Source organism: Macaca fascicularis, chromosome 15 (assembly GCF_037993035.2).
Source record: "Macaca fascicularis isolate 582-1 chromosome 15, T2T-MFA8v1.1".
Lineage (NCBI taxonomy): Eukaryota > Metazoa > Chordata > Mammalia > Primates > Cercopithecidae > Macaca > Macaca fascicularis.
In genome coordinates this window covers 98,884,231-98,911,521 of record NC_088389.1, presented here as the reverse complement: position 1 = coordinate 98,911,521, position 27,291 = coordinate 98,884,231, and the positions used below count along the sequence as shown (strand labels likewise).

Sequence of the window (27,291 nt, the reverse complement as noted above, 5' to 3'; positions counted from 1 at the left end):
ATTCCCTGGCAGCTTCTGGCAAATGGAGTTTCCGGCCTGCGCTCAGTGGTCGCCTGTCGTCCGCCCGCGCTCCTTTCTGCGAGAGGTAGGCTGCCCCGGGCAGAGCGCGCCGTCTGACCGAGTATCCGGAGGCCAGTTCCGCGCTGGGTCCACGCCCTCCTCGCCCGCCGCTGCCTGCGTGCCAGGTCGGGTGGCGGGGCTGGCCGTCGCTGCTCGGAGCTTGGGCCCTCCCCCGGGGTGATTTCAGCGTAGAAGGTGGAAATGAGGAAGTTTCCAGCCCCGACTGACAGATGAGGCTTGCGCCTGGCTTGGCAGGCTCCGCAGCGACTCTGCGGCGTGCCGGGCCCCAGCTCTCCGCACCCAGCGACCCTAGAAGCCACCAAGCCGCCGGCGGGCCATGGCCACTCTGCCCAGCGCAGAGCGCCGCGCGTTCGCGCTGAAAATCAACAGGTAAGACGCCCTCCGCGGCGCCGCAGGTCGCGGCCAGACATCCCAGCACCCGCGTGGCTCGGAGCATCGCTGCAGGGGCCGAGGCCGGACGAGTCCCTTCGCGTCCGCTGCAGGGCGCGCCTGAGACCTGGGGCGCCCGGTTCCCGAGGCTGCAGCGGTGGAGCCGCTGGACGCGCGGTGGCTCCTGCGCTGGGCCCGGCTAGGTCCTCCCCGAGAATCTCGGTGCTCCTGGATGTCCTCAGCCACCGGGGATCGCTTCCCCGAACAACCTCGCCCGCTCCGCCCTCCAGGTTCTTACAGGTGGCCGGGCCTCGGGAGGGTGATAGGCGCCGGGGTAACTGTGTTGGGCACGCCACGGAGTGTCTCATAAACGGTTCCTTCCTTTGAGGCAAGTCTGAGCGGAGGGAAAGAAGTGAAGGGCTAAAATGAGAGTTGCGTTTGAGGCAGGCTGCAAGACTTCTGTTGTCGTGAGCAGGGCTCTGTCCTCTCCTGCTTCATTACTCCAGAAAGAGTTTGGCTCCTGGTGGCATCGCTATTTTTATACCCTGCTCCAAAGGAGCCATGAAGTGGAAAAAGTGATTTTTTAAAAATTTCCACTTAAATAAACCAAAAGGAATGGCCTGTGGCTGACATTTTGAGATTTACAGGACTCCAGCAAAAAACTAAGGACTGGGGGATCCCAACTCACCATCCAATTCCTAATCAAAGTTGCACAAACTAAATGTAAGCACATTTACTGCTCAAAGTTCTCAGTAAAGGTGCTTTAACTGCAGTTTTTCCTCCACTGAAAACTGCTGACAAGTATTTGGGACATTTTTGTCTTGCCCTGAGAAAGCTAGACTATCTAGTTAAAAGATAATAGGAAACTCATCCTGAAGTGTCAACTTATTCTGTTGCCCACGGGGCTGTCCGATTTGTTCATCTTCATTTAGCTGAGCCTGTGAAAGGTGGATTTCACTGTAGGTTCATCTTTGTGCTGTTAGTGTGTGAAGAGGTTTGAATAACGAAGAATTAAAAGCCCAGAAAAACAAGGTGGTAAGGTCTTCTAGAAGGCATATTGAGCTTTATTACGATTTTATTTCCACTTGATATGTAACTGCCAGCAAACTGTTTATCTTACCTTACTATTTCTTCATCTGCAAAATGAGTTTAATTATTTATATATATTGCATATTAATGTTGGAGACCAAAATGTATAAAGAGACTGGGTGCCATGGCTCACACCTCTAATCCCAACACTTTGGGAGGCCCGGGTGGGAGGATTACTTGAGCCCAGAGTTTGAGACCAGCCTGGGCAACACAGGGGGACCCCTGTAGCTACAAAAAATAATTTTAAAACATTAGCCAGGTGTGGTTGCATGCACCTGTAGCCCCAGCTATTCAAGAGGCTGAGGCAAGAGGATCGCTTGAGCCCAGGAGGATCACAGCTGTGATCATGCCATTGCACTCCAGCCTGGGTGAGAGAGTGAAACCCTGTCTCAAAAACACAGACAAAAACAAAACAAAAACAAGGCATGAAGTATATCAGGGATCTCCCTATGGGAATTTTTTTCTACATTAGGGTTCATAACTGTTGCATGCCAGGAGGGGCAATTCATTCAGGGAGTATAGGAATCAAACTGAAGTTACTGATGGGTGTATTATTTGCCGTAGCTGCTGCTCCTCTGTCTTTGTGAATTTTAGGTCAGGAAGTGTGACTTGGGCAGAAAGATGTTAGAAACTATGGGGTTGGGCAGGGTTGATCTGGGGTGAGTGGCCAAGACCTGGACTAATCCTACAGGCAGTCTTCCAAGCAACTGCAGGGGTCGGTGTCACCTGGGGGTTAAGAATAAAGGCCCTGGTTAGTGTCTGATTTCCTTGCAAATTGGCTCTCAGCTACAAAGTCACTGTGCAACACTAGACATGTTACTTAACTTCTCTAAGCTTTGGTTTCTTTATATATCAAGTAGAGATAATCATAGTACCTACTTCTTATGACTGTGGGGAGGATTAAATGAATAATAGGTACAAAGTCTGAATTGCCAAGTACTCAATGTGTAAAATACACATTGGAATTTAGAGACAGTACAGAAAAAATAATGCAAAATGTCTTGTTAATCATTTTCATGTTGATTGCATGTTGCTTGTCGTGTCTGGCTCAGAATAAATGGTAAATAATTCTTAGTTACCATCACTAACATTACAATCAACTTCATTGCTGTAATCATCTCCATCATCACCATCTTTGGTAGCCTAAGATAGAAAGGTAGGAAGGAAAGCTGAAGTTGGAGAGCTTCAGGCAGAGATGAGTTTGGGTTGGGTGTGGAGATGCCAGTGGCTGGCTGGGAGCTTTCTTGGGGCCAATGTTTCCCCTCATGTGCCTTCCGTTGGGTGCTGAGAACACAAAACACATTCAATGGAAGAAAATATGTGATGAAATCTGATCAAGAAGAGCCCCCTCAAGTTAAATAAAGTATAAAAGGTTTTATAATCCTCAGGCCAGAAAATGGATTGGAAATTCCTATTCTTAGCATTCTGTTTTCCTCTTTGAAGCATTCTGTGTATTGTGTGGGAGAGTTATGCTAAGGAGCTTGGCAGAAATTGTTATTCAAAGGAGCAGATTGATAAGGACATACCTAGTATTAACGTATCATTTAATTTCACCATTTATTATTTACTTATTGTGTCCCAGACACTATGTTACACAGTTAATAGATTTTATGATTAAATTCTCACAAAAAGCCTGTCAAACTCATGAAGTCTTGTACAGAAGAGGAAAAGGAATCTTAGCGATATAGCTTCACAAGGCCATGTAATTTTTTCAAGAACAACCAGCAATGGCAGAGCTAGGATTGCAAACTGCTCCAAAGACTGTGCTCTTAATTGGGCCTATTGTTATCTTGATCCATGTATCCCAAGAATTTCCTTTAAAGCAAGAGGGGAATTAATTTTTTTAAAAAATCATCATTTTGGTAGCAGCATTGGCAAAGTGTTCGGTTTCTGATTAGTGTTTAATATATAAACATTAACAATGTGATGTTTTGCAATGTTGAAGGTGGAAAAGAAATGTTTTCCCTTGCATGTCTACCTATTTTTTTTTAAATAGATCAAATTCCTAAAGTAAGAACTGTGTTGAAATACGGCCATTAGTACATTCAGCATGTGCTCATGCTTTTCACCTTACTACTCAGAATGGTGTAAACTATCCCTTAAAAATATTTGTGGGATAAAACCAGTATGCTTCCTATTAATGAAGTATTCAAATCTGATATATTAAAAATATTATTTGTAAAGAGTTCAGTTCTGGCCGGGCACGGTGGCTCAAGCCTGTAATCCCATCACTTTGGGAGGCCGAGACGGGCGGATCACGAGGTCAGGAGATCGAGACCATCCTGGCTAATCCGGTGAAACCCCGTCTCTACTAAAAAATACAAAAAACTAGCCAGGCGAGGTGGCAGGCGCCTGTAGTCCCAGCTACTCGGGAGGCTGAGTCAAGAGAATGGTGTAAACCCAGGAGGCGGAGCTTGCAGTGAGCTGAGATCCGGCCACTGCACTCCAGCCTGGGCGGCAGAGCGAGACTCCATCTCAAAAAAAAAAAAAAAAAAAGAGTTCACCACACCAGTCTCCAGAAGGAGTAAGCGGACTGTCTCACAGTCTGAGAAGACGCCCACAGTCTTTAAATTCTGTTGACACTGGCCTCTCATGCTCTTATAAATTCTAAATTTCATGTGTTGTAAGCCATCATATGGGACTTGTTTTGTCTTGAGCGCCAAGTGTAATTGTATAACTTGTTAATGGTTAAGCATTTCGCTAGAACCCGCAGCTCAGGAAGGTATAAGAGAAAGGACCAATCACTGAATGTTTCTGAGGTAGAAAGGTGAAATTAATTTTCTTGTAAGTGCTATATACTTGTCTTCATTTCCATTTTATTGTTGCTGACTTGTGGGCCAAGGAAAGACTAGATCTAAGTTAGGTAGTTCATAATAACGTTTACATTTGGGATTTCAGGCGCTGCTGCATTACATGTCGTAACACGGTTACTTGTAGGAACATCCAGTCTTGAGTCTTGTTAACTGCCTTTTTTCTTACTGGAATTTAGTGCCTTTGTAGATTATAAAAATTATTACTAATACTCTGAACCTTTATTAAACAAAATCTTAGTGTCTTTCAAATATAGAATAGATGTAAAACTTGATCAAATCTTAAAGTAAAATAAGAACCTTGGATAAAGAGGACAAAAGTGTAGAATGCAGAAAAAATCGTTAACCCTCTTGTGGATAGTCAGGATTGAAAAGAAGGAAAAATAATGGCTTACACTTCTAGAATGCTTTCTATATCATAACACATTCACCTCTATGAAATAGGAGCAGTGACTATCTCTGTTTTACAGATGGAGAAACTGAGTGCAGAGAAGCTATAGAAGTTGTTCAAAGTCACATACAACTAATGAAGATCAGAGCTGAGATTCAAATGTAGGCTGCCTGGCTCCAGAATCTTCTCTTTTAATCATTATACCATGCTGTCATCTCAGTTTTATTTTAAAATAATAAGTAGCATTTATTGATTATTTAGTATGTGCTACATATTGTGCTAAGAACTTTATATACCTTCATTTCATCCTTTCAAAAAAGGAGCAAACAGGGCTGGGTGCAGTGGCTCACGCCTATAATCTCAGCATTTTGGGAGGCGGGAGGATCACCTGAGGTCAGGAGTTTAAGACCAGCCTGGCCAACATGGCGAAACCCCCTCTCTACTAAAAAATATAAAAATTAGCCAGGCGTGGTGGCGTGTGCCTGTAATCCCAGCTACTTAGGAGGCTGAGGTTAGAGAATTGCTTGAACATGGGAGGTGGAGGCTGCAGTGAGCTGAGATGTGCTGCTGCATTCCAACCTGCGCGACAGAGTGAGACTCTGTCTCAAAAATAAAATAAAATAAAAAATAAAAAAGGAACAAAGTATTAGGCATAATAATCATCAGCAGAGAGTGATTTTATGAAAGATAAAAACAGGGTGGTAAGAAGAGAGAATAAAGTTACATAAATATAGCATTTAAGAACAACCACAGGCTGGTCATGGTGGCTCACACCTGTAACCCTAGCACTTTGGAAGGCCTAAGCGGGCAGATGGCTTGAGCCCAGGAGTTCGAGACCAGCCTGGGCAACACAGTAAAACCCTGTCTCTACAAAAAATGCAAAAATTAGCCAGGTGTGGTGGCCTGCACCTGTGGTCCCAGCTACTTGGAAGGCTGAGATGGGAGGATCACTTGAGCACAGGAAGTTGAAGCTGCTGTGAGCAGTGATTGTGCCACTGCACTCCAGCCTGAGTGAGAGAGCGAGACTCTATCTCAAAAAAAAAAAAAGGAACAACTCCAATAATTTTGGGCATAAGGACCAGAGCACAATGAGCTACAGAGAGCTTTCTGAGAATTATTTGCTAATTTTATCTGCAAAGGTAATACAAGCATAAAAATATATGTATTCAAATGTATAGATGTGTATCTGCAGTGAAAGCAGAGCTGTTCCTCAGTAGTAGGGGTGGCTGGCAGAGTGAGGTAGTGTGCTTTCAGGAATTGCTTTATTTGTCTGATGTGTTCTAGACCAAAGACCAATAGAGGAGCTTGGGCAATCAGACTCAGAATTTTTGATCTTTCACATTTGGAATCGGTTCCTTCCAGATTCTTGGAAAAGGTCCATTTGTGCTTTAGGCATCTAGTGCTATTCTGAAGGTTCCTTACAAAATGTATACTGAAATAACCTTCTACCAGGGTGAATGTTCTTCATTTGGAGTTCTTTGAGTTCCGACCATTTACATATATTGATGAAGCTACTGTTTACTTCTTCATAGACCAGTGGAAAGAAAACGTAATAACTTGTAGTTACCCCGGGAGAAATGAAGAACTCAGGGGACCAAGTCTCCCATCTCAACTCCCCACAAAGCTAGTGTTAGAATAGGATGATGTTGAAAACACCTAAACTTTCCATCCTCTTTAAGGGACCATGAGAAGGTAGGGATGTGACCATACTCAGACTTCTTGCTGAGAAAGCTAAGAAACAGAAACACTTAGTTCTTTTCAGTGGCAGGTGCTTATTAATGTTTGGCCCATTTGATAAAGGGTTAAAGCAACATGAATGTGCTACCCCTGTTCCCACAAGCATCTAGTCTAATTTTTTTCTTTCTTTCTCTCTTTCTCTCCTTTCTCTCTCCCTCCCTCCTCCCCTTTCTTTTCTTTTCTTTCCTTTTCTTTCTTTCTTTCCTTCCTTCCTTCCTTCCAGACAGAGTCTTACTCTGTCGCCCAGGCTGGAGTGCAGTGGCACCATCTCGGCTCACGGCAACCTCTGCCTCCTGGGTTCAACCAATTCTCCTGCCTCAGCCTCCTGAGTAGCTGAGATTACAGGCGCACACCCCCATGCCTGGCTAATTTTTGTATTTTTAGTAGAGATGGGGTTTCACCATGTTGTTCAGGCTGGTGCAGTCTAATTTCTTACCCAGTCAGCAGCAGAAAGGCTCTCTGGGCTCTAGGTAAACAGATGAAATTTATGTAGTGTGTTTAAGTGCGGTTCCTGTGCTTCTGGAGTTGGCACAGTAGTGGCACCATTTGCTATATCGACAACGAGGGATATAGACCAAAAACAGATTGACCCCTCTGAAAGTATATATGAACACATGTTGATGCAGTGTTTCTGGTGAAACTAAACAAATGGGTAAAGTTGGCCTAGGGTACAAGACATTATGTCATGTCCCACTGCATTACGATTAAACACAAGATTAGAAAGGAGAAATGATGGCAATGGAACCAGAGTTTCTCCAGCTCTCTATTCTCATGTTCATCATCATAGATAGGAAAGTGCAGCCAGCCCTCCTCATCTGCAGGTTGCACATCCTGGATTCAGCCAACCACAGATCAAAACTATTTGGAAAAAAAATGTAGATGGTTGCATCTGTACTGAACATGTACAGACTTTTTTCCTTGTCATTATCCCATACAAAATATAGTATAATAACTATTTATATAGCATTTACATTGTGTTAGGTACTATAAATAATCTAGAGATGATTTAAAGTATACAGGAGGGCTGGCCACAGTGGCTCACGCCTATAATCCCAGCACTTTCGGAGGCCAAGGTGGGTGGATCACTTGAAGTCAAAAGTTTGAGACCAGCCTGGCCAACATGGTGAAACCCCATCTCTACTAAAACTACAAAAAAAAAAAAAAAAAAAATTAGCCGGGTGTGGTGGCAGGTGCCTGTAGACCCAGCTACTCAGGAGGCTGAGTAGCCTTGAACCCGGGAGGTGGAAGTTGCAGTGAGCCAGGAGCACTCCCGCCTGGGTGACAGAGCAAGACTCTGTCTTATTTAAAAAAAAATAAAAATCATGAACAACTCTGCATGTAAATCAATATAGAGCTACATTATAATTTACATAGGCTGTATAAAATCCTGTTGATTAGATGTAAAATGATTTATTAAATTAATTTTCTATTATTGGGCATGCAGATAGGTTCCAGGCTGCGCCCAGTGGCTCATGCCTGGAACCTGCCTCCCAGTGCTTTGGGAGGCAGACACAGGAGAATCAGTTGAGCCCAGAGGTTCAAGACCAGCCTGAGCAACACAGTGTGACACCATCTCTACAAAAAGCAAACAGAACATTAGGCAGACAGGGTGGTGCATGCCTATGGTCCCAGCTACATGGAAGGCTGAGGTAGGGGGGCCACTTGAGCCCAGGAGTCACTTGAGCCTCAGGCTGCAGTGAGCTATGATTGCGCCACTGCTCTCCAACCTAGACCACAGAGGGAAACTCTATCTCAAAAAAAAACAAAGAAAAAACCAAAAGAGCTAGGTTTTAACTTTTCACAATAGTGTATAGAGTTTGATGGAGCAGTCTTATACGTACCTTTTTCTGTGCTAGTGCAAACACCTCCTTACAAATTTCTAACAGTGTAATTGTTTGGTCATAGGAAAGAAACATTTTTCAAGCTTTTGGTTGCCAAATTGACTCCCAGAAAATGTATATCTGTTTCTGCTCCTACCAGTGGCCCTACGAATGCTCCTTTCCCCACATTCACACCCCCACCGAGTTTTATCATTCTTTTAAATCTGTATTTGCCAGTGTTGACCTCTTCTCTTAAATGCCTGTAACCTCTTCCTGTTTAGCTTCTCTCCTAGGTCGGAGAGTGAAGTCTGAAGTCATTCTTTAGGGATTAAAGTAGTCATGCATTTCTCCTTTTTTTCTTTGCCTTACATGCAACCATAAATGATGAGAACCTCTATCCTTTTTCGCTTTCTGCTTCTGTTCCTTTAATAGGTGGATTAATGATAAAGGTAGATTGTTCTAACAACTTAGTTATTTCTTGATTTTGTTGTAAACTCTAGTTGCCAGACTGTAAACTGTGCTTTTTACTTTGCTTAACAATGTCATTCAATCCACCTCCTCCTTTGGGTGCCTAAGCCATAGCCCTTTTAAATAAAATAGCAAACGGAAAATCAGAATCCCTTTCTATCACAAAATAAGATTCCAGATTACATAACTGACTGTATGTGCTTTCACTTGATGAGAGAATGGAGACTATAGACCTCTTTCATACTTATTTTTAATGTTCCTTTTCCTCTAGAATTGGTTTCTGGGGTAAAAGGAAACAGTAGTACCCCTCTGCTCAGAAACCTCAAAAAACTTCATGACTTCTATCATTCTCATAAAAGGGGAAAATCGATTGTTCTCCTGTGATAGAGACCAAAACTACAAATAGCTAAACTGGAACTAGATTAAAAAAAACAGAAATTAATCAGCTCCACCCTCTCACTCCCATCTTTTCGTAAGTTAGTAGGCTTACGAGTCTTAGGCTGGTTAGTTCATTCATTTATTCACTCATGCCAGCCATTGAGGGTTATTGTGTTCTAAGTGCTGTGCTGAGCCCCAGAAATACAAAGACAAGTGAGTCATGGGCCTACCCGCAAGAAGCAAGGAGATTTACTCAAAATTAAGAACTGGAAAAAGAAAGGCACTTTCCCTGGCCTGGTAGCCCTCCATGACTTCAAAGTATTCCTCTCTGGGGTCATGCCACTAGGGATAATAGCATTATCCAAAACATTTTTGGAAATCCTTTTAGAATTATTATCAGGGACTGCAGTACCTTTATTTTTAAAAAGAAGCTTGGTGGTTTAAAATCTTTTTTTTTTTTTTGAGGGAGAATCTGCTTTATTATTTGAAAAGTTTCAAAAAATATAGAAAATACAGATGATAAAATGGCAAGTATCTAAGGGTCCACTTAACAGAATTAACACGTTAACATTTGTCACCTTTGCTTTAGTTGTTTTTTTTTAATTAAAAAAGAGAACATTACAGATAAATGTGAAGTCCCTGTTATTCTGTTTACAGATAAATGTGAAGTCCCTGTTATTCTGTTGCCCATTTCTGTTCTCCCTGCTGCTCCTGGAGAGTACTAACACAAAGGTGTACTTTTGGGGTGCGTGCGTGTGTGTGTGTGTGTGTGTGTGTATACGCATATCCATAAACAATATATGGTATAGCTTCTGGAGGGAGCCAAAGTCATTAGCACTCAAGCAAGCCTATTAAATAAAGTGATATCAGCTTGAGTTAAGATACTGCCGTGAAATAATGGAGCTGATTTTTAGGTACCTTGTCAAATAGTTCTGAAAGTAATTGCAAAGAGGAGTTCCAAAAGTGAGTTCAGAAAGACAACTTTATCAGAATAAATTGCATGGTACCACATACAGGAAACTATAAAGAACAGCAGTTATTTAGAAGTGTTCATTCTGACAATGTTTTTCAATTATTCCTTAATATTATAACCACTTACTCGTTTCCTGAAATCACCAGGAAATTTTTCAAAAAGATTTTTCTCCCTCAATGAATGTACCCACAATTTGCATTTGACTCAAGATAAGCAGTTGAGTCGATAACATGTTTATTTTTAAATACGCCGTTTTAAAACACAGAATAAAAATTCTACCTCACTGCTTGGAGACTCAATTAAGGAAAGTATGCACATTAGCAAAAAGAAAATGTGATATTTGCTCAGAAGTCTTGAAGTGGGTATTTTGGCCTTCGTATGACTGAATGGTCAAGCTTGACTCTCCTGTTTGCTCAGGGAGGCCCAGTCCCTCTGCTGCCATGGGTAGAAATACTTTTTCCTAAATCGCTGCTTCATCTCACTGCCATACAGAGCAATATTCAGGGCACAGCCAAAACCTTCTTTAGCAGACCTTTCTGAGTTCTCTCTACTCAACTTTCTGCTGTGTAACATGAGCACTCTAGAGAAGCTGGGCTGTCCTCAGGAAATTACACTTGGGGGTCTGTGGTTCCCCAGGAAGGCAAACTGGAGCTCCCTAAGGGGTGCTAGTCATCATACAGCATTTACACTATCATTGCAGTCCACTTTCACCTATGCAAGTAGAAAAACTCAGGCTCAAAGTCCACTGACAATGCAGGAGTCCCTTATCTGCTGGTTAACATAAATGTTGTTTTAAGATGATGGCCATCTGTTGTCTGTGGGAACAAGACTATCGCCCACCTGTTGGCATGCTGGCTGGTTTAATATCTTACTCTTTCATTCCAAATAACTACCTGGTCTCACAAATCCCTTTAGATGGGGTATCCAATTTACCTCCTGTTCTTATTCTCTGTCCAATAATGTCATTCAAATCAACAAGATATTTCATTGATTGCCTGTGACTTTCTCTAGGTATTATGGGAGATTTAAAACGCAGACAAGCAGTCTATGCCCTCAGAATGCAGCTGGAGTGAGTGGGTGACTATAAATGCAAAAGTTAGAGAGCATGGGGAACAGTGTATGATTGTGTGGCTGGGGAGGGGTAAGGACAAAAACTCAGAGAGAGAGAGAAACCTGTAGCCCTGGCTACAGTAGGGCAACACCTGTGAGGAGATGAGTCTCAGCTGGGCCCTGATGGGAGGTGACTCACAGATGAAACAAACATGGTGGGAAGAATAGTTAGCAGTGTGCAGAAGGCATTGGAAGGAATTCCAGGGGAGGAGTGAGGAGGGAGCCACAGTCATTCTGATGTGAGGTAGTGAGATCTGGGATTAGACTGGGTCATCAGAATGGAAAAAAAGGACCTGCTTCTGCAGACAGTTTAAGGGAATCAGCTGGATGTGGGAAGCAACTACATACTTATTCATTCACTTCATGCATATTGATTATAGCCCACTATGTCCCTAGGACTATTCTAAGTGCAGGGGATAGAGTCATGAATAAGATAGATAGACAGGGTTCTTGTTCTAAAAGAAGTAATATACCAGTGGGGAGACAATGAAGAAATAAACCAGTAAATAAACAAGGAAACATCAGATAAAATAAGTGTGATGCAGAGAATGTAAAAGGGCCACTGAGAGGGCATGGATTCTTTAGATAGGATGGTCAAGGAAAGCATCTCTTAGAGAAAACCTCTGAGCCAAGACCAAGCAGGGGAATGACCAAGCGCATGGCTGAGGCAGGAGTAAGTTTGGTGTGTTGGAAGAAAAGCAAGAGCTGGTCTGTCTCTAGTGGAGTGAATGAGGGGAGAGGAGGAGAGCTGAAGAGGGAAGTTAGCGAAGACCAAATCACATAAAAGCCTTAAAGGCAATGGGAAAAATTTAAATGTTATTCTAAGTGCAATGGTGTATTAGTCCATTTTCATATTGCTATGAAGAAATACCCAAGACTGGATAATTTATAAAGAATAAAAGGTTTAATGGACTCACAGTTCCACATGGCTGGGGAGGCCTCACAATCATGGAAAAAGGCGAAGGAGGAGCAAAGGCATATCCTACATGGCGGCAGGCAAGAGAGCATGTGCAAGGGAATTGCCCTTTATAAAACCATCAGATCTCGTGAGACTTATTCACTATCATGAGAACAGCATGGGGAAAAGCCTGCCTCCATGATTCAATGATCTCTCATGACATTGTGGGGATTATGGGAGCTACAATTCAAGATGCGATTTGGGTGGAGACAAAGCCAAACCATATCAAATAGGATGGTTTATGGAGCAAGGTATGATGTGATTGACTTTTGTGTTTAAAAGATCTATTGTACAAAGAAGTAAGGAGTGGAAGCAAGGAAACCAGCTAGGAGGCAGTGGAGAATCCAGGAGAAAGATGATGATGGCAAAAGTAGAGAGCAGAGCTGAGAAGGAGAGAAACAGTCAGCTCTGGGATACATTCTGGAGCTAGGGCTGACGAATTAGATATGGGGTGGGGCAATGAGAAAAAAAAAAAAGAGAAATCAAGATGTCTCCAGGGTTGGATATTGATGCTTTTAACAGAGATTGAAAAGATTGGAGGAGAAGCAGGCTTTTAGGGTGAATCAGGAGTTTAACTGGGGACATATGGAGTCTAAGATGCAGTTCGACTTCCCAGTAGAATTACCTTCTACGCCGTTTTATTTAGGAATCTGAAACTCAGGGGAGAGGTCAAGGCTGGATATTTAAATTTTCAAGTAAATACCAAACATATTTTTACATAAGAAGGATAAAATATTGAAAAGATTTTGATGAGTTCTTAATAGCCACAAAGCTATATGCATAATATGGTATCATTTTAATTAAAAAATAAATGTGGCCGGGCACAGTGGCTCACGCTTGTAATCCCAGCACTTTGGGAGGTCGAGGCAGGCGGATCACGAGGTCAGGAGATCAAGACCATCCTGGCTAACATGGCAAAACCCTGTCTCTACTAAGAGTACAAAAAAATTAGCTGGGTGTGGTGGCGGGCGCCTGTAGTCCCAGCTACTTGGGAGGCTGAGGCAGGAGAATGGCATGAATCCAGGAGGTGGAGGTTGCAGTGAGCCACGATCAGGCCACTGCACTCCAGCCTGGGCGACACAGTGAGACTCGTCTCAAAAAATAAAAAAATAAAAAAATAAAAAAAATAAATATATGCATAACTCTCTACAGAGATAAATAGATCAATACATATGACAAGGAGAGAATCAGAAGGACATATGCCAATGTGTCATGAGTGTTATCCCTGGGTAGTAGAATTATTGATGACTTTTGTGTACTTGGGACATGCATGTATGAGTGTAGGTATGCATGCATATTTTTCTTCAAGAATGCTTTTGTAATTGGAGAAGAAGCAATTATAAAATAAATGGCACCAAGATTTCCATCCTGGTCAAATGGGATAAGGATGATGCCAATGAGAAACTATGAAAATTGGAAATGAGAATTAGTTTTGGGAGGATGAATTTTTACTTCCCTCGTAGAGGTTTTGTTTAAGACGATGTAGTAGACTGTACGTTTACATGTATTTGCTGTCCCTCCCTATGGGAGGATTTTACTTTTCACCCATTGAAGGTGATGTGGTCACTTGGAGGTGAAGAGATAGTCTGGGCTTTATCACATTATCTTTCTCCTATTCTAAACAATCTGCAGTGTTCCAGATGGTGGATGATCTGTCATCCTGCATCCTGGAGTAAAGATGATTAAAGCAGAGCTGCAGCTGCCCTCTGAACGTCTGTGTTTTTATAAACCACTGAGATTTTTGGATGGTCTGTTATCTCACCATAACCTAGCCCACCCTAACACAGATGAACATAAAATACAGACCATTTCTATTGGGCAGCTTGAAATACAGGCTTGGGGCATCAATGGTAGGTCAGGATGGAAAATATTGATTAAAAAGTCATCTATGAGGTGGAGATTGGGACTGAAGAATGGATACATTTTCTAAATGGAAAGTATAAGGGGAAGAGAAGAGGAATGGGCCTAGAGGAAGAGTCACTGTCAATCCATACAAGAAAGAAGAGATACAAAAAGATAGGAGGGGGCATTTGGCCAAATGTATGGCAGTCAATTGTAGTATCAGAAAAGAGAGCTAGGAGGGCAGTTACAAAGATCACATGCCAAATTATGAGGGCAAAGAGCCATTGGATTTGCCCTGAAGGTGGTCATTGAAAACCTCTGAATTAGCAGTTTTAGCAGAGCTGTGGGGAAGGAAGTTAGGTTTCATAAGGTTATAGAGGGAGTCCATGCAGAGGAAATAGAGGAAGCTGGTGGAGGCCACTCCTTTAAAAAGCTTGGATGAGGCAGAAGAGAAATGGGACAAGTGGTAACCAGAAGGCCCCTACAAGGCTGTGACTTTTACACAGATATGACACACAATGCTGAACAAAGGATGCGCTGATCTTGCAGAGGAAGGATGTGTTTTATTCCCAAAAAATAACTCTTACATATGGGTAAAGTTATTCAAGAGACCCTATGCTGTCTAATATGCAACAAGTTTTGCTTTGCACCAGCATTAAGACTTCTAACAATAAGTAAAATATTCTATTTAGATACTTCTTCATAGGAGATTTTGAAACTCTTATGACACTGACATACTACCTTTCAGAATATGGTACTGTTTAAAATTTTATTATTTTAAAATTTATCTTCATATGTTTGAAGTTGAAAAATTACAGGAAAGAGCACTTTTATAATTATATTTTTCTATTTACAAACCACGTACTGTGTGCTGAATTTTGCCTCCCCAACATCTTTCAAGGGTGCGTGGCCCTACTCGCACTTTGAGTTCAGATTTCTGGCCTTCAGAACTCTGAGAAAATAAATTTCTTTTGTTTTACACTATCCAGTTTGTGGTAATTTGTTATGGTAGTCCTGGGAAACTAACAAACCACCCCAAAATTTAGTGACTTAAAACAGCCATTATTATTTCTCACAGTTCTGTGGGTTAGCAATTTGGGCTGGGCTCAGCTGGACAGTTATTCTGCTGGTCTTCCTGTGGACATTCATTTGGCTGCCATTATCGGGTGGCTCAAGTGAAGCTGTAGGGTCTAAGATGGGCTTACTCTCAAGTCCAGGGTCTTGTTGCTGACTATTGGCTGAGCTTTCCCTCTTTGCATGGTCTCTTGTTGTTCAGAAACCTAGCTGGTCTTTTTTGCATTCTTAGCTGGTAAAGGGAACATTCTAAGAGAATGAAGGTGGAAGCTGCAAGGCTTCTTGAGGCTTAAGTCTAGAACTCTCCAACATCACTTCCACCACATTCATTGGTTAATGCAAGTCATAAGGCAATTCAGCTTCAAAGAGTAGGAAAATAGAATCAACCTCTTGATAGGAGAGGCTGCAAAATTTTTGGTCATTTTAATCACAGCACCCAACCAAAAAAAGTAATACTATCCCGTTTCAAATTTCAGAATGTTTAAGCAGAAGGTCTTCTCTTTCCCTACTTATATCATAATACCCATTTTAGTGGCAGAGAAACTGAGACCAAATAAAATTGACTCCTTCAAAGTTACCAAGTGAGTCATGCTTTGTGAGAGACACTTTGACCCATAGAAGACAACTATATGTCTGGAAGAGCTACACATAGTCCTGCCTGGAGGCAGGTATATGAGCTTAATAATCCCTTGAGATGCTCTTAAATCCCGTAATTACATTGATGGACTCCAGATTGAAGAGCTGTCTGGTCCAGAGATAAAGCAGCAGTTTGAGAGTATCAGAGAGAGAAGGTGCCTGAAAATTGCCACATGTCCCCAAAGGCAGGATTTGAGGCTAAATTAAATGATTAAGAGTCACCAAGCTCTTTATTCTCAAGAGTTACCAAATGAGCTTAGAAACTCAATGACTGCTGCTGTCTAGTGTTAGTTCTGGAATGGGAGAATTAAAAATGAGTAGAAAAAGAAAATAGAGACAGAGACTAACATGTCTGAAAGATATGTGCTGTGGGCAGTCTTAGAAGGATCACCCCTATATCAATTAGGATTGCTTTTAGCTGCTGCAAGTAACAGCCAATCAAACCATCCAATGCTTTAAACAAATTAGGGGTTTAATTATTTTTTTCTTACATAACAAGAATGCCAGTGGTTGGCCGTGCAGGCTTGGTGTCATAGGCCCCAGGGTACCACTGGAGACTCCGGTTCTTTGTGTCTTTGTGTCCCACCATCCTTAGTGTGGGGCTTTCATCCTTATGGTCACATGATGATTCCTAAAACTCTGTATAGTGAATCAGTATTGGAGACAGGAAGAAGAAAGAAGGTAAAAAAAAAAAAAAAAAAAAAAGACATGCCAACTAACTTTGCTCCCATTAAGAAGCTCTTCTAGAAGCTCACATAATGACACTTGTTTATGTATCTCATTGTTCAGAGCTGTGTTAGCTCTGTCTACAAGGGAGGTTGGCAAATGTAGTTTTCATTAGCCTGGCACATTGTCACCCCCAACAAAACTAGGGTTGAGTTAGAATGAAGGGGCTAATGGATATTGACAGGCCACTAGTAGTTTCTGCACGGCCTCCAACAATTGCTGTGGGTATAGATTACTAACAGAACTTCCACTATGGCATCATAGCACCTCTATCCCACTAGTACCTGTAGTAGGTCCTAATCATCTAATTCCAGGAGCCTGACTTAAAGAAGAGGAATATTGAGGCTTCTAGGTCCAGTATTAATCAAGGTAAGCTAGCTGTGAGAACAAACAATCTCAAAATCTCAGTGAACTAACCCAACAAAAACGTGTTTTATGTTCATATCACAGTCTGATGCAGGTCAAGTTGTTCTCCTCCAAGCAGTGACTCAGGGACCCAGGCTGTTTCCATCTTACAGCTCTACCATCTTGTGACTTCCAAGTTATGTTGGCATCATTCAGTCAGTGGCTAGGAAGAAGAGAGAGTGAAAGATTGTGTGCCCAATTCTTAAATACCTCCACTCAACAGTGGGACACATGGCTTCTACTCACACTCCCCTGGGGAGGACTGCTCACAAGATCCATCAATCTGCAAGGAGGGCTGGGGGAATATATTATAGTTCTTGCCTGGCGGCACTTCCAGCAGCAACACTTCACTATGAAAGGGGAGCATGAGTCTTTTGGGGGCAGCTGGCCTTCTGTGCCACAAAACCCCAGTCACAAAGAAAAAGCCATTACCAAAATATTCAATAAACAGTATAGACCTAGTGTGGTTTGCTGTTGTCTGATAGATAAAAACTGTGTTGTTTTAGTCACAAGGATCTGGATGTGGGAGCTACAAGGAAGGCAAAAGCCAAACGAGTACACCTGAAGCACCTGAGATCCTAGGAGGAGACAAGAAGAATACAAGGTGTCATTGTCCTATCAGCCAGAGAGGAAGATGGTAGGAAACAAGACCATTTAAAATTTAATTGCAAGGGCTAGGCACTGTGGCTTACGCCTATAATCTCAGCACTTTGGGAGGCCAAGGCAGGTGGATCACTTCAGATCAGGAGTGCAAGACCAGCCTGGGGAACATGGTGAAACCCAATCTCTACAAAAAATACAAAAATTAGACAGGCATGGTGGCATGCGCCTGTAGTCCCAGCTACTCAGGAGGCCAAGATGGAAGGATCAATTGAGCCTGGGAGCTTGAGGCTTCAGTGAGCTGTGATTGTACCACTGCACTCCAGTCTGGGTGACAGAGCAAGACCCTGTCTCAAAATAATAATAATAATAATAAAATAAAATCTAATTGCAGTCAAGGCCACAGGAAGTGGCAAGTGCAACTGAGGACTTCCTAGAAATCCCACAGATTGATAAGCAGCCGAGTTGTTCAGCCAGTTTTTTTCTGAGAACAACCAATTTTAAAATATTTTAGGAAAAACCACAATATTGAGATATTTTTAAACAGCTTATATTTAAACAGCATATATTTAAACAAAGTGATTAATTTAGAATTCACATTTTATTTGAGAAAAAAACAAGATGTTCCTGGTCTGGCAGACGGCATTCTAAAATATTCACTCCCACTTGTGGAATGACTGAGTTATAGTCAGCCCCTCCTCTGTAGAGGAGGGTTTATAGGAGAAACCCAGTCATGTTACTTTTTGTGACTACTTTTCTTTGGGTTTGTTGACTCCTCTTGTTTTATTCACCTAATCATTGAATAATCTGTACAATCAGACTGCCTTATTCATGTTGGCAGTTGTTGTAATAATAACAAAGGACAGAGCCATTGCTACTAACAGAAAGCAGGGCAGACCTTTGAGGCTGAGTTTTGGGAGACGAGTCTGATTCCATCCCAGCTCCACTGATTCCCAGCGGGATTTGGTTCAACATCATAGGACCAAATCAAATAAAAAGTATGAAAATGCTACACAAATCAAAGAGCGCTAAAGACATATTAATGAAACATCTGTAAAAAGGGAATAAGTAGCACGTTTCTGAGGTAACGTGTAATATAACTGGCACAGGGTTCCTCACTTAGTAGATGCTCAAAAAAGAAAACAAAAAGTTAACATGGACAAAGTAAAATAAATTGGAAATGGGAGATGGAGAAGTATTAAAACAACAGCCACCATAATAATGTAAAGTAGGATTTCAGCTCGTTTACAAGCACAGAGGTTATATGGTAAGTCCTCACTTAATGTTGTAAGTTCTTGGAAACAGTGTTTTTATGTAAAGCAACATAAAGCAAAATCAATTTTTCCATAGGCTAATGGATATAAACAAGAGTTAAGTTCCAGTACGTATGTGATGGCATATTTCCAGTTACAAAATATCAACAAACTTCTGAGTAAATAAAGATCAAAAGACTCCCAATATTAAACATTGAAATAAATGTGAGCTATACTTGCATTTAAGAAAAATTAATACAAACAAGTACAATAATTATTTACTGAGTTATTCCAGTTCAGGGTCGTGGATGGCCAGAGTCTATCCCGGCTGCCCAGCACCAAGTTTGGAACCCACCCTGGTCAGGACCACATCCTATCACAGGTTGCACTCACACACACCCTCACTGGGACCATTTAGACACACTGATTCACTTACTGTTTGCATGTTTGTGATGTCGAAGAAGCCGGAGTACCCTGAGAAAGCCCACGTGGGAGAACACGCACACTCCACACACATGGTGGCTCCAGCCAGGAATCGATTTGTTTTCTTATCAACGTTATAACCCAATGATTTTGAATGAAACAACGTTATTTGATAACCTGCTGTATTTAGAGTTGACAAAATTTATCCCTCTGAAACACATATACACACACACACACACACATGCTTGCACATACACATGCACACACGCAGGCACACACTGCACACACTCAATGCTAGACTTGTAAGGAAAGAGATTTAAAGGCAAAAAGGAAAGTTGGACCTTAAATTTCCCCTGGACCTCACATTTTCTGAGTACTGAAAGATATGGTAGATACACACGATTGCCTTTTCCAAAAAGTAACTTCTATGGAAAATCCTGACCGTTATAAGAGACTACAAAGGTAATTTGATAGAGCCACTTAAGTAATGTATGCGATATGATCACCAGGAATACTTATATCAGAGACGGGAAATAAATGAAATATTAAAGGAGCAGAACCATGAAGGAGAAGAAGCAATTGATCCTGAAGAATAGCAACTGTAGTCAGGGATTGGAGACCTGCAAACATGTTTCCTATTCTTTTCTAAAATGAAGAATAGCTTCTTATTACAAAAGCTGTATACATATAAATTACAGAAAAATCAGAAGTGCAGATAAGCAAATACTGTAAAAATAAAAATTATCTCTAGTTCTTTGACTTATTGATCATTTTAACAGCTTGATTTGTATTTTTTCAGATACACACATACATATTTCTACAAAATTGGAAGTATGCTTATATACGTATCATAACCCACTTTTTTATTTAAAAAATGCCATGAACAACTTTTCATGTCATTAAATATTCTTGCGTTACATTTCTAATGAATGCATAACATTCCATTGTAAGGATACGGCATAATTTAAGTCATTCTGTATTGAGCTACATTGATTTCCAGTTATTCACATTAGAAACAGCACACCACTGAATAAATTTATACATTCATCTTTGCTTACCTCTTTAATGATTCTGCATGATAAATGCTAGAAATAGAACCGCAGACTCAAAGGTCTCCATTGATATGTGTGACTGCCTTGTTTTCCTTTGCAAGGTTTTGTGTGGCATCTGCCTTTAAAAGAAGGTTAAAGATATTTTTACTTAAAGTATCCCTGAACTTTACCTCAAGTCTTGGGGAAAGTTATTGAAAAGTAGTTTGTGTTCAAATAAATACAAACTGGCAAGGTCAATCTTTTATACATGTTATCAGGAACAAATCAACCTCATAAGATTGAACAAAACCCATGATTATGATTGAGTCAGCAAACCTAAAGATGTATTTGGTTTGGACAAATACTATTAATTCCTTAAGTTCCCTTGTGGCCACAGTTTTTTTGTTTTTTGTTTTTTGTTTTTAAATGAATGTTTTTCCGAGTAATCTTGGTCCTATTTGAGGCCATCTTCATATGCATTACCAGCTATACCCAATAGGTAAACTAGCCCTCTGTAGGCAATTAAATGTATATTTTCCTGAAGAAAGTAAAGTTATATAGAATATAAGTGTGAGGTCACCTAAAAGAAGCTAGTAATGTATTATGCACAATTTCTTTTTATTGCCAGAGCTACATGTTACTTACATTTAAGTCTGATATTTAATTCTCTATTATAGTCCCTTATTAATGAATGAATTAATTCATCCATTCATATGACAGATATTTCTTGAGCACTTACTTTGTGCCAGGCACTGTGTTAGACTTTGGGGATTTGGAAAGACCCTGCTGCCCTCATGAAACTTACATTCCAATGATGGAAACAGATCATCTATAAGTGCGTAAACTAATATATCATGTCAGATAATGTCTCATTTCCTTATCTCTTAAATAAAAAAATATTCTATTCCATAGGGCTGTTATGAGAACTGAGTGAGACTATGTGGAAATTACCATACAGATGTTTAAAAAATATTATTTCACTTCCCTCTTATCTTTTAGAAAAGGGAAAATGATTTGTATAAATCATTAAATACTCCCTTGATATTACGAAACTAGCAAATTGTTTTTTGATTTTATTTTTTAAATTGTCATATAATAATTGTACATATTCATAGGGGTGCATAGTGATGTTTTGGTACATATAATTATAGTGATCAGATCAGGACAATTAGCATATCCATCATCTCAAACTCTAATCATTTCTTTGTATTGGGCATGGTCAATATCCTCCCTTTAAGTATTTGAAATGACACAATACATTATTATTAACTACCTCATCCCACAGTAGTACAGAGAACTAGAATGTATTCCTCCTATGTAGTTGTAATTTTGTATCCCTTGACAAATCTCTCCCATCCTTCCCTTCCCCCTACCCTTCCTAGCCTCCAGTAAACTCTGTTCTACTTTTTACTTCTGTGAGATTGGAGTTTTTTTTTAGCTTCTGCATGTGAGTGAGAACGTGAAGTGTTTAAATTTCTGTTCCTGGCTTATTTCCCTTGGCATAATGTCCTCTATTTCCATCCACATTGCTGCAAATAACAGGATTTCATTTTTTAATGGATATCATTCCATTGTGTATCTATCCCACATTTTCTTTATCCATTCATTTATTGTCGGACATGTAAGTTGATTCCATATCTTGGCTATTGTGAAACTGCTGCAGGAAACATGGGGGTGCAGATGTCTCTTCAATATGATTTCTTTTCCTTTGGATAAATTCCCAGGAGTGGGATTGCTGGCTCATATGGTAGTTCTAATTAGCAAATTCTGTATTCCACATTAAAGGAAGGAATAGGTAAAACTTTTTCAAAATTTTTCAAATTTTTTATTTTGTTAGAGATGGAGTGATCCTCCCACCTCAGCCTCCTGAGTAGCTAGGGTTACAGAGGTGAGCCACAACACCTGGAATGGGATAGGTAAACATTTTTTTAAATGTTTGTTTTGTTTCAGGCAAAATTAGGTATCAACTGTTTCTCCACAGAGAAGAGCAGCTTAAGCCTTCAGAGCACGCAGTTTTGATAATTCAGGTCTTCTTTTGCCATTTCTCAAATATAGCTATCTTATGTTGCTACATGCAATCTACAAGACCTTAGAAGAATCATACATTTCATCTCTCTGGGCCTCAGTTTCCTGAAGATGAAGTTATGTTATATGGTTCGTAAAGTTCATTTCAGGGCTAACTTCACTTTGTCTGTCCTTGTAAAAATTCTTTCCCTAGTGGATCCACTCCCCACCCCCACCACCTCCAAAAAAATGACTGCTGTGCCAACCAAAAATGGTAAACACTTGACTATGACTTTTTTTTCAAAACTGTGGTTTACAGAGAAGTGGAAAGATCAACTGTGGAATGCTTACATTTTAATTTGTCCTCATTGATAGGAGAGGACAAACGTAAACTAGGAGAAATGGAAAAACTAGTGATACATGTCATGTCAAAGGAAAAAGATAGAGACAATATGATTACTAATAATTATTTTAAAAAATTAATTCTTGCATTTATTGAGCACCTGCTATATCCCTCGTATGCATTACCTTGTATAAGTCTTGTAACAGCCCACAAAGTTAAGAGTGTTCTTAGTCTCCCAAGGATGCAGACATGGACACTGAAAGTGACTATGGTTATGCAGGATGTGAGTGGCAATGCTGCCGTAGAAACCCAAGTCTAGCTGTGACCAAACCCATGTTTTTAACTACTTGCTTCTTGCCTTTGCCAACCATTGCCAGCAACAAAACTTACTTGTTGCTGGAATATATTTTCACCATGACCTTCCGTGGAATCTGTTGAGCTTGTTTTTTTTTCCATATGCCATAATATGTTTAGTTTCACCTCAGATGAATCAGAGGATTTACTTTCAAGAAAGATGGACCCTGTCCACTCTAAACAGTACCAGAGGTAACCTTACAGCATCAGAAAATCCTGTGGTAGTATCTCTTCATCAGAGCTTGGAATATAATTTTAAGAGTTTTTTCCATCTTTCCATTAGAGCAGGCCAACACTGACTTGATTTTTCTCTGAAATTAGCTATGGACAAAGATTCCTTTTCAAACTAAAGATTCTAACCTTATTTTCCCCCATCACTTTATCAAAACTAGAAACAATCCATTAAAAACACTGCCCAGCCTTCAGAGGCTTAATCAACTCAGTGGTATAAAGCATGAAACTTGATTTTGAGATGCAGGAGAGAATATTTGGATTGCCGGGAGGTGACCTTTATATGTTTCTTTATGTGTATAACAAATACATTTCAATTTGCAGCTAGCCCCTTAAAACTAGTGCATGCTTCTGACCCTAAGTGCTACTGACACTGTGAATCGCCCTGCAAATAGAACATGGCTCACTGTTGTTTTCCTGATCTGGGAAGACATCATGGTGTGGTGAAAGGGACACTGTACTGGTGTTTGGACTTGGGTTCTGTATCTCCTCTACTACCAGTGAAATGAATTTCAGATGCAAAGTGGAAAGATCAATCACTTCTTGGCCTTTTGGCTAAGATCAAAGGAAAGAAGAAGATCAGATTAGTCCCCTGACAGTCCAATATTTACTGACTGATGCATGTTCTATTTCATCTCAAGATTTCCAGGGGGCTCCAATTTGGACCACTGCCATGGTCCCAACTGCCAATCTATGTTTTCCCTTCTTCCCTACCTTTTCCCCCTGCAGCCTCAAGTGGCTCCAGATAAAGCGTTATTCTATATATCTCATTGTCTGAATCTAGCGGACTCTGATGCCCAAATGTATTTCTCAGAATATGTCAATGAAAGGGACCCTTTGACCCACAATTCCCCTTTCTCTTCACAACTCCATCATTGGCATCCTCAAAGACAATCCACGGTGCCTACTACTACACATCTTGTTGACATGATTTTAATGTTAGCTCTCAAAGTTTTCCTCCATATTCCATGAAAATACACTTTACAGTCTAGTATTCCCCCCCACCCCCCCCCCCACATATATATACTGAAACAAAAGAAACCATATCCAACTTCATTTCCATTTCCAATTCTTTCGACACTTTCTATTCTTTTCTGTTCTATTGCATTTAAAAAATGCTGGTCACAACCCACTAAACTGATCTCAGATCAGACTTTAATACATCAGACTCCCCCTTTTATACACACAGAGCACTCTCTACTGTTTCTTCCTAGTACCTGTCACAATTCGTAACTCCTAAATCATGTGATTGCCTACTTAAAATCTCCCCTGACCCGCCCCTGGTGTTCTGGAAACTTCAAGAGGATACGTTTTGCTCACCTTTGAATTTTTAGAGCCTGTACAACACCTATCATATCATAAATGTTTAATAAATCTTTATTAAAAGAATTAATAAATGAATGTGGCCGGCCCTATTCAGGTGTGCATGGTTCCTCCCTAGAGTTCCATCACACTTCTCAAATCTAAAGTTTGCTCCCAGCTGTGGAGGTTTGAAGCTCAAAACTGCTGGAGGTGCTTCCCACCATAGCTCATGAAGGCCCCATTGGTGTTTTCTTCCTAGTCCATTTCTAGTTGATCATGACAGATGGGCCAGTGTGTTTTGAAGAAGACTGGCTGCTTCATTCTGGGGGCAAGTGCCTTTCTCCAGGGGAATTCATGAAGAGACTCTCCAGGGGCAGGGCAGACCACTGGGGAAAACAAGACCCCTGGGTTTTCTGACCACTGGCCACTTGTGTTTCCCACATCAGGAGAGTTTATCATCCTTGCTCACCCACCTCCTGAGGTTGCTTTACTGGTGCTGATTTCAGGTCCCAGGCCCCTAAGGCCTCACACTCCACAAGCCACCTGCACAGCTGTGGTTGTTTTCAGCTGACAGCTAGGTTATTTTGCCTTGCAAGATATTTTCTTGTCTCCCAGGCTGGAATGCAGTGGCACCATCTCGGTTCACTGCAACCTCCACCTCCTGAGTTCAAGTGATTCTCCTGCTTCAGCCTCCCCAGTAGCTGGGATTACAGGCAAGTGCCACCATGCCTGGCTAATTTTTTTGTATTTTTTGTAGAGATGGAGTTTCACCGTGTTGGCCAGGCTGGTCTCAAACTCCTGACCTCAAGTGATCCACCCACCTCAGCCTCCCAAAGTGCTGGGATTACATGCATGAGCCACCGCTCCCGGCCGATATTTTCTTTTTCAATAGGCAGCTTTTTAAGGCCTCAGAATACATCTCTAATGATGAAATCATCAGACAACTTGACAAAGAATGAAGAAATTGAAGTGTTCTATCAATAGCATCCCAAGGAGGCTGACCCACACCCTATTGCCTGCCGTAAGCTGGCTCCATTTGCTCTAGTGCTGTGAATAAAGGAAAAAACTAATATGTTGAAGAATTTATTTAGTGCCAGGTGGCAGGTACTTTCTCAGATACCCTTTTTCTTCTCACATAATTCCAGGTCATTGGCAGAATAGAGATGCAAACTGAGAACTTGGGCAGCACCAAGATGCAGATGCTAAAACTTTAAACTTGCTGGCCAAAATGATATGGGACTTTGAAATAATTATTCAGACAATTTAGGCGAGCAAACAAAAGCCATTAAAAATTGGGCATCTGGCCGGGTATGGTGGCTCACACCTGTAACCCCAGCACTTTGGGAGGCCAAGGAGGGTGGATCGCCTGAGCTCAGTGGTTCAAGACCAGCCTGGGCAACATGGTGAAACCCAGTCTCTACTAAAAATACAAAAAACTGGCCAGGCATAGTGGCGTACCTGTAAGTTCCAGCTACTTGGGAGGCTGAGGTGGGAGGATTGCTTGAGCCTGGGAGGTGGAGGTTGCAGTAACCTGAGACTGTGCCACTGCACTCCAACCTGGGTAACAGAGTGACACTCATCTCAGAAAAAAAAAAAAAAAAAAAGGGCATCTGGCCAGGTGTGATTGCTCATGCCTATAATCCCAACACTGGAAGGCCGAGTTTGGAGGATTCTTTCAAGCCAGGAGTTTAAGACCAGCCTGGGCAACATAGCATGACACCATCTCTACAAAAAATTTAAAATTAAAACTAGCCAGACATAGTTGTGAGCACCTGTAGTCCCAGCTACTAGGGAGGCTAAGGCGGGAGGATTATTTGAGCCCAGGAGTTCAAGGCTGCAGTGAGCTAAGATCGCACCGGTGCACTCCAGTCTGGGTGACTGAGTGAGACCCTGTCACAAGAAAAAAGGAGGCATCCCAAAAAATGTTCCCTTTGATCCATTTTTTATCTGACAGAGACAGGAGAGGTGAGGAAAGGGAATGTAAGAGTATTTAAGGGATTATTTCCTTATGGTAGCAGAAGCGCAAATACATGTTTGAAAAATGTTTAATATTGTATAAAATGATGATATTTTCTTAGTAGTCTTGCTGTTGAATACAGAGATTGTGGTCACGTAATTCATAGGTAATTTATCAGTTTTACTTATTTTTTAAAGTTTTTATTTAGTTTTACTTTTTTTTTTTTTCTTTTTAGAGATGAAGTCTTGCAATGTTGCCCAGGCTGGCCTAGAATTCCTGGGCTCAAGTGATCCTCCTGTCTCAGCCTCCCTACTAGCTGGGACTATAGGCACGCACCACTGTGCCTGTCTAATTTATCAACTTTTAAATGAGATCTTCTGCAAGTTCAAGAAAGTTAGATAAAGGGTGATACCACAGAAAAAAGTAAAATTTTTCTCTTTGAGATGAGTATTCAATTGAATTTAGAATTCTTTAATTAACATTGAGGATCACATGCCAACTACAGATATGGAATATCGAATATTTAAAGCGTTCTGAATGACCTGAATGTTTTCCTTTTGATACTTAGTAAAAATATTTACCACTTACAGCTGAATTGGAATATAGTTCCACATAAATTGTTATTTACACCTGATATACAGAAAGAAATGTGTTTTCTTATTTATCATACTATTAATTTGAATGTACTATTCATTTTTTAATTGCTTTAAAGTCAATTGGGGAATCAGAGTATGAATTTCTATTTTACTGCTTCCACATTTCCTAAGTTAATCAAATATGACAAGTTAGTGAGCTTGTAGAATTTACTTGAATTTCCTAATCTTTTAACTGAGAGAGTATTTTTGACAGCAAATATTTTGTAGCGTCCATTTGTCATTTTTTAAATATTCAAACTAGTTTTTTTTTTTTAAAAAATAATGTCAAGT

General features: G+C 40.9%; 1 protein-coding gene across 8 annotated transcripts in view; it reads left to right on the top strand.

Annotated features, from left to right (window-relative positions):
* The first annotated feature begins 285 nt into the window (after positions 1-285).
* DOCK8 (dedicator of cytokinesis 8) overlaps positions 286-27,291 on the top strand; it is a 238,793-nt gene continuing 211,787 nt past the window's right edge. For 6 of the 8 annotated variants that reach the window (XR_012424766.1, XM_045373157.2, XM_005581858.4 and 3 more), the window contains exon 1: positions 286-450. Coding sequence is in view for 4 of the 8 variants with exons in the window: in XM_005581858.4 (XP_005581915.3) it covers positions 398-450 (53 nt within the window). In the remaining 4 variants the exon portion in view is untranslated. Of the gene's footprint in view, positions 451-572; positions 741-1,361; positions 1,486-27,291 lie in introns of those variants that run through there. The other 2 variants (XM_045373158.2, XM_015437251.3) reach the window with 2 other exon arrangements.